Source organism: Kogia breviceps, chromosome 8 (assembly GCF_026419965.1).
Source record: "Kogia breviceps isolate mKogBre1 chromosome 8, mKogBre1 haplotype 1, whole genome shotgun sequence".
NCBI lineage: Eukaryota > Metazoa > Chordata > Mammalia > Artiodactyla > Physeteridae > Kogia > Kogia breviceps.
Window position 1 is genome coordinate 19846853 of NC_081317.1, and position 12384 is coordinate 19859236.

The following is a 12384-nucleotide window of genomic DNA, read 5'->3' on the forward strand; positions in this document are numbered from 1 at the left end:
GTTCTCAGAGCATGGTCCCTGGGCTAGTGGCATCAGCATCGTCTGGGAACCTGTTAGAAATGCCAATTCTCAGGACTTATTCGAGACATTCTGAAAGAAAAATCCTAAGGATGGGATCCAGCAAACTGTGTTTTAACAGGTCCTGAAGAAAATCTTGAAGTGTTAGAAAGTTAAGAAGCACCGCTCTAACTTTTAATTACACTGTTTTATTAGTTCGTCTGGTATTATTATTAGTTCTTGATAATTACTTTGTTAGATCCTTCTACTTGTTCACATGTGCCTAAAGCCATTTCCCTAAATTTTCTTATACTTGCATTCATCAAACAGGTACTGTGCTAAATGCTGGCACAAAACGTTGAGCAATGCTCCCTGCCTTCAAGAAACTTACAGTCTCAGTCTGGAAAAGGAGAAAGAACAATCAAATAATCACACAAACAAATCTAAAACTGCAACCACAATGGGTAGTCTTAAGGAGACACGGTGCTATGAAAATCCTAATAGGAAATTCAATTTAGTTACGGGAGTAGTAAAGAGCTCCACGGGAAAGAGAAGAGTAAAAGACAAGGAATTAACTAAGTATGTCTCTAATAAAACATTCATAATTGGATTCTTTTAAGTTAACTTGAGAATCTTTGTCTTCTAATAAAGGAAATTATGCCATTTGCTTTTATTGCTATTACTGACTTGGTTTTATTTGTCTTATGATTCTTTTCTTTTCATCCTGTACCCTTTCTGGTTTATTCCCTTAGTTTTCAGTTGTTTGATGTATGAACTCTTTTCTTTGCCTTTCCATTATTCTCCAATATTCCCGCATTTTCCAATATTTTCCATTGTTCTAGACAGTATATAAGATACATTTCTCTAATTTTTATAGTCAAGCATGAAATGATCTTTTCATATCTATTACCATTGAGAAAGGTAGTTTAACTCGGTGCCTTTAAACTTTAGCCTAAATAAGAATCATCTATAAAGACTGTTACAACACAGACATCTGAGCCCCCCCCTTCAAGATTCTGATTCCACAGGTCTGGTGTGGGGCCTGAGAATTTACATTTTTAATAAGCTTTTAGGAGATGCTTATGCTGCTGGTCTGGGGATCACACTATAAGCAGGACTGGTTTAACCTACTTTACTGTATCCTTCACCTATTCCTTCCTTCCTGGTTTTTAACATTCATTTTTAATATTTTAGAATGATCTCTTTTTTTGCATTCAATTTAATAATCAGATTTGCAATACTTTAAACTTACTTCTAGTTTACCTGGCTTCAGTATTCACAAGTCCTCTTTTACTATGAATTAATGCCTCATAATTGAGCCCTTAAATGTGTTCAACTACTCAGTTCACTGGAGTACATCTTCAAGTAAATTTTTGAAGTTGGGTATATAGGAGAAATAGCATGTTTTGGAGCCCTTGCTTTTTTTTTTTTTACACATAAATCACAATTTGTCTAGATATAAAATTCTTAGATTACACCTTTTTCCCTTCAGAACTTATTCCATGATCTTTCAGCATTTAGTATTGCAGGGAAGTCAGATGCAAGTCCACCTTGAAATCATTTGTAAGTAACTTGCTTTTTTATTTCTAGGTACCTGTATAGTTTCCCCCCTTATATTTATAGTTTAAAGAGCCACTAATATCTATTTAGTTATGGATCTTTTTTTATTGATTCTACCTGACATATAGGCCTTCCTTTAGCTGAGCAATTTTTTCTTCTATTGTATCTTTGGAGCATTGCTTCTGTCCAACCAATTATCTGGAACAGTTTCTCCATTCTCCATATTTATCATGTTTTCTGCTTATTAAGCTCATCTGTTCAAGTTTGTCCTTCACATTATTAATTCCATTTCTGCACATCAACTCTGCTCTTTACTATCTACAATGTAGGTTTTAAATCTGTTCTTATATTTTATGCTTCTCTACAATTCTTCTCATCTCACTCCTCTCTCTTTGCCTTTTCATCTTATCTTGTTGGTTTTTCACCATACAGTTTCCTTTTTTACAGAGGTCATGCTATGGAGTGAACTGTTCCCCCCCCCCAAATTCATATGTTTATGTCCTATCTCCCAATGCAAAGCTATTTGGAGATGGGGCCTTTGGGAAGTAATTAGGTTAGATGAAGTCATGAGGGTGGGGGTGGGGTCCCTCATGATGGGATTAGTACCCTTATAACAAGAGGCACCAGAGAGTTTGCTCTCTTTTTCTTCTCACCATGTGAGAGTACAGCCAGAAAGAGAGTCATTGGACCAGAACTCAACCATACTGGCACCCTGATTTTGACTTCAGTCTCCAGAACTGTGAGAAAATAAATTTCTGTTATTTAAGTCACCCAGTCTATGGTACTTTGTTATGGCAGCCTGAGTGAACTAAGACAGGTCATATTTTCTCATACTTGACTGTGGTTGCCAAACAGCATTTCCTTCTAGACTCTGTGGTAGATCATTTTCAGAGGTATACTCTTCCTCTAAGTCTCTTGAATTCCTTTCTTGTCATGTGGAATTTTCATAGTTCCCAAGTTTTATTTTCTTATTTTTTTTTTTTTTTTTTACCTTTCAAGTCACTCTTCCTTATCCAGGTATAAAACTCAAGTAACCTATAAATAAATCCAGATTTACACTGTTTCAATAGACTTGAACGAATTGTCCTCAATCATCCCCCCATTATCATGGTAGACCACTACCATGGGAGTAATTCTCAGATCTGCAGCCGAAGAGCAAGTTGACACACAGGGCCTCTTAGACCAACTCCCTCCTTCTAGCAGGATTCCTCTGCTCTGTCCTGGCTCTGGCTTCCTCCTCCTTGAGTACTTAATTCTCCAATTTGCTCAGCTGACATGGATGTGAAAGGCATACTTCCCAGCATGCCCTGCTGCCACTGTTTCTCCTCTTCCCCTGACCTACAGAGCTCTACTTGTGGGGACTAGTCCCCTGCACAGTGCACTGTACCCCTACTGGCTCCCCTTATTCTGTGCCTCATCACTGTCGGGGTTATGTGGCACTGGCCAGCTTACAAAAAGTGGCAGAAGCCCAAGAAGCAGGATTCTGATCTCACAAGGCAGCTGCTGAGTGGTAACAAGGAATAGCCTCATACTCTTATAGACATCTCAGTTCCATGGCGTCAAGCTGGGAGCCAAACTCAGTCAGTTTTCTCAATGCAATTCCCTACTCCATATAATTTGTGATAATTCCTCCTGGGTCCTAGCACTGGCTGGCTGTCAGACATAGTTACTGATATAGAGAACAAGTTTCATCTTGCTCTGTACCTTTCTGGATAATTAATAGGTACCACTTGTTTAACGCTTTCCATGTAAATGTCAAGGACTATACTAATTCCTTTACAAATATAATCTCATCTAATCTCCATGACAATCCTGAGAGGTGAGTTTTACTGTCATTACTGTGATTAGAGAGATTATAAAACTTGCAGGACGTCACACAGGCATTAAGTATAGAGCTGGGGTTCATCTTTGGGATGGCTCTAAAGCTCTCGCTCTTGACTATCTCTCAGCAACATCGCTCATTCTTTAAGCCCTAAATACGAGCCGGGTGCTGGGCTAGACACTTGACACAGGCATCCTCCAACAGCCCTGAAGAACAGATATATGTTCTTATTCCCAATTTATACAAGAATCAAATGACACTCAGTGGGGGTAAGTAGCCAGTAAACTGGTGATGTCAGCATTCAAACCTGGGCTTGTCTGATTCTATAGCCTATGTTGTCTGTATTCTATTTTGATAATTATGATGCTACAGATGGAAGGGGTGGTGCTATGCTGGGGCTGCTGGCAGACAGCACTGAAGCGGGAGGAGGGGATCCCAATGTCCCTGTCCTGCATTGGTCTATGAACGTCCGTCATGGAACATGTCTGATTCACATCTGGGTTCTCCCACAGTCTAACTTCTGGCAGTTTTACTGTTAAGGATTTCATCATTTTCTTCAAGACTGTTATTTTTTTGTTTTAAAGATTTTTTTTTTTTTGATGTGGACCATTTTTAAAGTCTTTATTGAATTTGTTACAGTATTGGTTCGGTCTTATGTTTTGTTTTTTTGGGCCTGAGGCATGTGAGATCTTAGTTCCCTGACCAGGGATCGAACCCACACCCACTGCATTGGAAGGCGAAATCTTAACCACTGGACCACCAGGGAAGTCCCCACTTCAAGATTATTTTAATGATACTGTTTATGGAATGTTTACCATTGCATATGACAAGTGCTGTCATACAGACATTATTTTTACATCATATTTACAGACATTATCACATCTCCAATTTCCTGAGTGCTTTAAGAGGTAAAGAAGAGGAGAGAATCATCTCCTACGAGGAAGGAGGAAGAACACTTAGGGGCCCATCCAATGCCTTCCAAGGGCCGGGACCAAGTCTCGCCCTCTGAGGCTTGTCTCTGGCTTCACTGTTCCAGCTCCCTTGACTCTCCTTCCCTAAACTTCCTCATCCACTCAATCAATCTACGTTTGTGTGTATATTTTCACAAGCTGCCTTAATCCTTATTGCAACAGGTAGAGAGCCAATAAAGGTCTCTTCTTGCTGGGTAGTAAGAGAGGCATGGAAAATAGAGAGGAAGAAGCAAGCATAAAAATTCCTGAAGGGCTGGACCAGTCTCACTTGCGAGAACCAACCTCCACCCCAACCCAAATCCACACTCCCTGCAGCAGCCAAAATGTCTTCCTAAAACACAAATCTGATCAAGTCCCTTCTCTACTGAGTAAACTCTGGCTCATTCCCCTCAGGATGAAATCTAACTGCCTTCTTCTGGTTTTCAAGGCCCTCTAAGACCTGAACTCAGAATCGATTTGCCTTTCAGGTCCTGGAACTAGAGCAGCTCTCCTGCCTTCATGTGGGATCCAGGGGCTCATCCCCACCCTCACCCCCATGCAGAAGCCTCATGGATTCCCAAGGCTGGTCAGTTGCCTCCCAGCCCACTGCTCCCTGGGCTTCTATGTTGTAACTACCTGCTTACTGACCTACTGTCCCCTCCCTGTGTGAACTACCCAAGGCAGGGCCACATCTGTCTTTCTCACTGCTGTGTTCCCACAATCCTCAATACCAGTGCATTGCAAATAGGCAGGTCAAGTGCGTGGCTCCTGCTCTCAGGGGTTTACTGGGATGAGGACAGAGCATCTGCATGTAGCTCCCCCAGAGAGCTTCATTTGCTGATAAACCCCTTCTGACAACAATAACGACAGTATTTTCCGAGCACCTACTATGTACCAGGCACTGTGCTAATTAATAGGTGATTTATATCCATGATCTCATTTAATCCCCCAACAAACCTGCGGGGAAGTGTCACCCTCACTCCACAGGTGAGGAGCCAAGGCTCAGGACGTCTAACACTGGGCACCAAGCCCGTGCTACCTTCACTGCCCTGACCTGGACCCTGTGCTGCCCTGCTGCTTCTCAAAAGCAAGTCCTAAGAGTGACTGACCCATTTGACAGGTGGGCAAAGTGAGGTACAAGGAGGCCAGTGCCTCGCTGGCCAGAGCTGTTACTGCAGGATTAGCAACGCTGCCCCATTCCAGTGGTGGGACTCGCGCTGCCGCCCTCAGCCACCCCCACCTGTCTCCCCACCCAGCCCCGGCCCCAGAGAGAGGCCTGCATACTTGGCCCGATTTTCTGGAATGGTTCCGGGGGCTCCTCCTTCACCTCGTCAGTGGCCACGACACCTTGGTCGAAGGGGTCTGTGGGAGAACACATGGCCCTTAGTGCCCTGGTAACCAGGTCTCAGAGCCCAGGTTGGGACAGGGAGGTGGGCAGCCACCAAGGACTTACCTGCCCGATTCTCAGGGGCCCCTTCCACACTAAACACTGCGCCCGGGCGGGAGGCGGCAGCCGCAGAAGGAAAGAAGCAAACAGGAGCCCTGTTAGTCCCTGCCCATAGCTGCCTCTGCCCAATGCTACCAGCCTCTGCCCCAGCAAGCTTGCCTTTGGGGCCCAGGACAGCTGCCTCAGCCACCGTGGCTGCCCAGGAAACCAAGGGCCACAGGAGGGCACACCCCTCCATTCCTCATCCTCCCCACAGGCGAGGGCCCACACCAGGGCAGGAAGACGCCTTCTGGCTGGCCTGTTTCTGGATCACCGCCAGCCGCTAGAGGGACCAGGGCAGGAGAAAAAAAAGAAGAGATGGGGGGGTGGGTAAAGAAAAAGGAGGTGAGAGGAAGGATGGACCAGAGGCGATAGGTGGTGGAGGCCTGGCTGTCACAGCCTGACACAGGCTTGGGGTGTGGGGCTGGAGAGGGAACCCTCCAGAGCCTTTTCCAGTCAAAGACCCTATTTCTAGGATTCTTAAGATTCCAAAAATAAATTACCTAAATTTATCGTTCTAATTTCTAACTCTATAATCTAAGATGCTAAAATATCATCATTGATTTTAAAAAATTGGTTTAATTTCACCAGAGCGTGTGAATACTCAACATGAAATCATAAAATAAATGAGTATAAAATTGCTGATATTCGACTGATTTTGACCTACAAAAACGGCAACTTCACTTGGGTTACCCTCGTCAGAAATACATCTGGAATATGATGGGGACCTTCTCTAGCCCAGAATCCTTGGAGGTTCATCACTCCACTCGTGGTTTGCCTGCTGCCCAACCTTCCCTGGGTCGGAGGAGGGAGGAGAAGCTGTGGGTGGGCCCTGGGCCCCATAAGCAGCCCTGGAGGGGGGGCCTCTTTATGGGACTCTGCTCCTGAGGAGTGAGGGGCCGGACTCACCATCCACTGCGTGCAGGTCTCGGTGCTCCTGGAAACAGCTGTAGTATTTGTACTTCTTCCCACAGATGTCACACGTGTACCTGAAGTTGTCTGCGGGGGATGGAAAGACACGTGGTTACCAGGGCTTCAATCACTTGGGGCTCGGGGAGGTGGTGTGGGTCAGACGGGGCCCAACTGGTGACTCCGTGGAGAACAGTTCCTGGGGTGTTAGGAGTCTTCTACACAAGGAGACCAGGGAGCCTTGAAGTGATTTTCAAAGGCACTCCCGATCCTACCCCATGTGAGCTGAGCCCCTAAGGGCCCGGCTCATGACTTCCTTCGTGATGTGAGAATAACAATCACTGCAGCTACAGCTTCCTGGGTGTTGGCTGTACTGTTAGGGGCCAGGCCAGGAGCTTCGCCAGCATTCCCTCCATTCGGCCTTGCAATCGAGGGAGGAGGTAATAACCCATGTAACACTTGAGTCTACTGAGGAACGGAAAGGACCTGCTGCAAGCCCCACAGCAAGGGGGGCCTGGGTGAGGCCCAACATGGATGCTTCTGAATGACCCTGGCTACTGGCGTTCCCGTCCTGTGCAATGTCTCGGCTGGACCCGCTGACTTGCTTCTAACAGAGACAATGCAGTAAGGTGAGGAGCAAAAGAGGGCCAGGAGGCTGGTACCCCAGCCCAGGAGTGGACAGTGATTCATCCGACAGAGAAGGACCATGTGCCCTGACTCAGGCATGGCTTAAGAGTTAAGTGATGCCACAAGAAGACTACCACTTTGGCCTTGCTCACACCATCTCGCCCTTGCTAGCTGCCCTGTTGCAGGCTGCCTCACATAGGCACCCACTTGGCAGCCTCCGGTGAACAGCCAGTGGGGAACTGAGGCCCTCAGCCCAACAGCTTGGGAAGGATGGATCCTGCTACCAAACATGGGAGTACGTACAGAGGCAGTCCCTTCCCCGGCTGAGCTGTGAGATAAGACCACAGCCCTGGCCTTGACTGCAGCCTCGTGAGAGACCCAGAGCCAGAGGACCAGGTGAAGCCACACTCAGGTTCTGACCACAGGAACAGTGACGTGATCAGTGCCTGTCGCTTTACAAGTCAGTAAGTTTTGGGGAAGTGTGTGACACAGCAATAAACAATGACAGGGCCTGTGTTTGGATGATCCCCTAGGCCTCTCCAAAGTCTGAGGCTGGACCCGTACAGGACAGTGCCTCTGCCACATCGGCAGCCCGTCTGACGTTGGGACTAGCAAAGACCTTGTGTGTGTGCTCCTTGGGCTGATCTAGGGATGGGCCGTCCACCCCAGCTTCCCGAGGACGGCCAGCACAGGGAGGTTGGGTGGCTTGCTCAAGGCTGGAGAGTGGGGCAGGGAATAGCCAGGATGCAGCTACTCACTTAACTCTAAGCCACAGCTGAGTCAGGGGGTCCTGCTCTGTCCGGATGGATCACTCTCCACTCCTGGGCTGGGGTACCAGCCTCCTGGCCCGTCTTTTGCTCCTCAGCACCCAAACACAGGATCCGATGTGACTGCCCCATCCCAAGGCTGCAGTGCCAGGCGATTCTGTGGGAGGGTTTCTGGCCCCCGCTTAGCTGAACTCAGGGACACAGATGGCATTAGCCAGCTCCCCGCCTCTGCCTCCACCTTTTTCCATGGCACCTGCAGTCCCTGGACGTGCCTGGCAGATGCAGGGCCACAGAGACGACCTGGTCTCCGGACGAGGTACACACAGACATTCTGAGGCTGTGGGGACGAGGCAGGGTTCAGGCATCCACCATCCTACCAGGCCCTCCCATCTCCCATGCCCCTGCCCCGACCCACCATGGAGTGGCGGGGCAGAGGTGGTGGGACGTGGGGAGGAGAGTCTTGGTCCCGGCCTGCCTCACCCAGGCTGCCAGCCAAGTGGCAACCCCACCTCGGGATTCAGCATCCCCATTTCCCCCCTAGTTTGGGGAGCGGGGGTGGTGGTAGATGAGCTGATTCCCGGGGCCTCTCCCAGGCTGGCAGTTCCAGGATTCCAAGCCTGGCATGGGCTTCGATCCTTCCCCATGGCCAGCAATCCCACACAGGCAACAACCTACCCCATCACGTCCCATCTGGACCGTAATCCTTCTCAGAGCTGCACACCCGGGGAACAGAGGTGGAGAAGTCAAGTCCAACTGGGGTCTGCTGGTTCCAGATGGGGTCCTGCCCCGTGAGTCCTCTCTCATACCGGTCAGCGCTGGTCGCCCCGCAGTTGCCCGCCCCATGTGTCTCATCTCTGCTCACGCCGCCTCTCCTACCAGCTGGGCCACGTACATCTACCACCTCCTATCAAAGGTGAACCCCCAGCTTTCTGCCACTGCCCCACCCTACTCTGTCAAATCCCGCGCCACATCCTGATCTATGTCTCCTCAGCGTGGACAGGGCCACGTGCCCGGGCTCACCTAAGGCAGGAGCGAATTAGGACAAGAGAGTTATCCCCAAAGGAAGAAAGGCAAAATGATTTTTTGGTCAGTGAAACCACATCTTCAGAACCCCAAGAGAGCTCAGGGACTCCAGGAATCTCTGGGGAGGCAGGCTCTGGAGTCAGGCTGCCCAAATTCAAACTCATCTCCACCATCTACAGGTGCGGTTAATGTCAGGCACGTGCCCTAAACTCTCTGCACCTCGATTTTCTCAACTGTAAAACAGGACTGATATGTTCCTTCATCTCCCAGAATTGTGATAAAGAATAAACGAGCACAACACCTAACATACAATCAATACCTGGTAAACGTTACCTAATATTATTGTTAAACAAAGGCAAGAGAGCTCGACGCGGAGTTAATCTTTTACGTTCGTAGTTGAGAGACGGGTAACTGGGTATATGCCTCTATGTATGACTGTACTATTTTTCTAACAAATAAATGAAAGATTCCTGGACTAGACGGTGTGAGACTTGGTTTCTAGGCCCACCTCCACCCCTAACAAGCTGCATGACTTCTCTCTGGAACTCAGTATCCTCATCTGCAAAAAGGTCAAGGCTGGACTTGACATTCCCCACAGGACTCCATGGCCGGGCTCTTGTCGCGAGGCTGGGGTGTGAGAAGGCCAGGCTTTCTGAGCAGGCACTGCTGGCCCAGGGCAGGGCGGTGGGGCAGGAGGGAGAGTCAAGCAGAGCACACCGGCCATGGGGAGTGAAGTCCACAGAGAGGAAGGGAGAAGTGATGGAAGGACTAAAAATACCCCCAGTCACAAAGTCCTCCACAACCAGCGAAACTCCGGGAACAGCGGAAGCCAGATGGGGCATAACGGATCATTGAGGGGCTGCTGGAGAGGCCAGGGGCCCAGAATAGCCAAAGAAGGAAAGATAAATAGGGAAGTTCCTTAACTGTGCGGCTGACCACAGGCAGGCGATGGGAGCCGGAAGAGAAGGGAGCTATTGAGGGAGAAGGAGCCCGGGGCCAGGCAGGGGCAGGGTGGGGCTTGGGGAGGAGGCATAGGACCCTGAATTCCTCCTGCCGAGAACCCTCGGGCAGGTGCCTGGCCAACCTGAGGCTCAGATTCTCCAGAAAAACGGAGGGCTAGCCTCAGCCCTGCAGGCCTTTCACGTGGTGTAAGAATCCAAAGAGAGAGTGGATGCGAAAGTGCCTTAGAAGAAATGCTGTTAGGACCCAATTGCAACTAAGGCCCTGCCTCCTCAAACTACTCGGTTTTGGATTTTTAAGGTGGGTGGTGGGGGGTGGCTCATGTTTATTTATTATTTTAAGGAACTTTTCATGGTGATGTACCAAACATGCAGAACAGGGGTGGCCAAACTATGGCCTGCCTGCTGTCTGTTTTGATAAGGAATCCATTTCCATACCGTCTCTGGCTGTGTTCGTGCTCCATGGCAGAGCTGAGCAGCTGTGATGGAGACAACCTAGCCTGCAGAGTCTAAAATATATTCTATCTGGTCCCCTATCAAAAAATATGCTGACCAGTGATGGAGAAAAACGTACAAATCCTAAACGTCCAGCTCGTTACATTTTTGAAAACCGAAAACACCTGTAACCAGTGCCCAACTCAAATCACAGGAGCCAGAAACCCCTTCCCCAGGGTAACCACGACTCTGACTTCTTCCAGCGTGAAATAGTTTCCCCTGTTCTTGTACCTTCTATACACAGATCTTAGGGGAAGCACTCCTTGTGCCGGGCTCCTTTTGCTAACGTTCTGTTTGTGGGTAACCCACGTTGCTGTGTGTAGCTGTCAACCTTTCCCTCTCACTGCTGTACTGTAGTCCTTTGTGGGACACACCACGACTCACTCATCTATTCAACTAGCGCTGGGCACTTACTTGGGTGGCTTCCAGTTTGAAGCTGTTACGAATAGCGCCAAGAACACCCTAATTCACATCTTTGGGTGGATATGCACGCACATGCACCTGGGAGGGGAACTGCTGGGTTCCGGAGCTCAGGTTTGCTGTGCTGGCTGCCTACCAGCCCTGTGGGTTTAGATCTGGAGGGAAGGCAAGCAGGGCCCGGAAGTAGCCAAGCAGAACAGTATCCCCGGATGCCGAGGCCCTGTACATGCCAAGTGGTGGGATATCGCACCCCAGGGTTCGTGCCCATGGGTGGATGACTGTCTGAGGTAGCCTTTCCCAAACATCAGCTACAGAGCCCCTGACTCATGAGTGGGAGTCAAAAGAACAGAGGAAATGGTGCATACCCTGGACCCCTCTTGGGGATACATGTGCGTATTTTGCCAGTGAAGGGCCCCGAAAAGTCTACAGCAAAGTAACATGTTCAACTTAGCAGAACTCAAGGCTTCCCCCGGTTATCTGGCCAGAGAACCCTTTACTGACAGAATGCCTGTTAACTTCCCCCAGGATGCCTATGCCACGGAACACACTTTGGGAAAGGCTGCTCCGAGGTGCTGTGTCCAAAGCCAAAGCCTGCATCACAGCAACAGGCCTCCCAGAAGCCACCAGGGGTCGGGGTGGTGGGTTGAGAGCATCACCCCCGGCCCTGGTTCTCCCTCCTCCTCCCACCCCATGCCCTCTCAGCCCGCACAGTCCAAGAGGAGGGAAAAATACTCACTGCCTTGGGAGGCTCCCTCCCCTGAGGTGGCTTCTGTGTCTGTGGGAGAGAGGGAAGAGGGAGGTGAGCAGGGTGGACCAATGCAAAGGCCAGCACCAAAAGAGAGAGAAGCCGGGCAGGCGGAGGCCAGGAGAAGCTGCTACCGCGCGCCCAGGGACGCTCCATTCCCACTCAAGATGCAGCCACAAAGCCTTCCCCATGTTCCCTGCTGTCTGCCGGGCCCTGAGCCGGTGCCCTTCCTCCCTGCCTGCCAGGGTCAGGCTCAGGGAGGGGCAGGCGCCATCCATCCTGTCCCTGTAGCTTCCGCATCCTCATCTTCAGAATGGAGACAGCGCCCCGCCCCACTCCCTGGGGCTGTCACGAGCAGCACATGAGATGACACACGAGCACCTTGCCTGCAAGGACCGCTGAAACTGAACGGCACTGAAGCACCTTGGGAGGAAGCGGGCCTGTGCGGGGCAGACAGGGGGCACTGGTGGCACATCCTGCTGCACCCCACCCCACCCCCATCCCTGGGTGCTCTCCCAAGTGAAGGAGGCCTCTCCTCTCCTCTTTGGGTCCCACTCCTACCGCAGAAAGAGCTCTGAGGGCCTCTGGGGTCACCCTGGAGGGGCCCAGGCGGTAAAACAGGCA

At 49.6% G+C, this 12384-nt stretch overlaps 1 protein-coding gene across 13 annotated transcripts in view; it reads right to left on the reverse strand.

The window, feature by feature from the left end:
* Nucleotides 1-12384, reverse strand: part of ZNF618 (zinc finger protein 618) — a 180926-nt gene that overhangs the window by 37587 nt on the left and 130955 nt on the right. For 11 of the 13 annotated variants that reach the window (XM_067040907.1, XM_067040908.1, XM_067040906.1 and 8 more), the window contains exons 5-8: nt 11752-11790; nt 6725-6814; nt 5783-5818; nt 5614-5691 (exon numbers count right to left, since the gene is read on the reverse strand). In XM_067040907.1, the coding sequence (XP_066897008.1) occupies nt 5614-5691; nt 5783-5818; nt 6725-6814; nt 11752-11790 (243 nt within the window). The remainder of the gene's footprint in view (nt 1-5613; nt 5692-5782; nt 5819-6724; nt 6815-11751; nt 11791-12384) is intronic. The other 2 variants (XM_067040901.1, XM_067040911.1) reach the window with 2 other exon arrangements.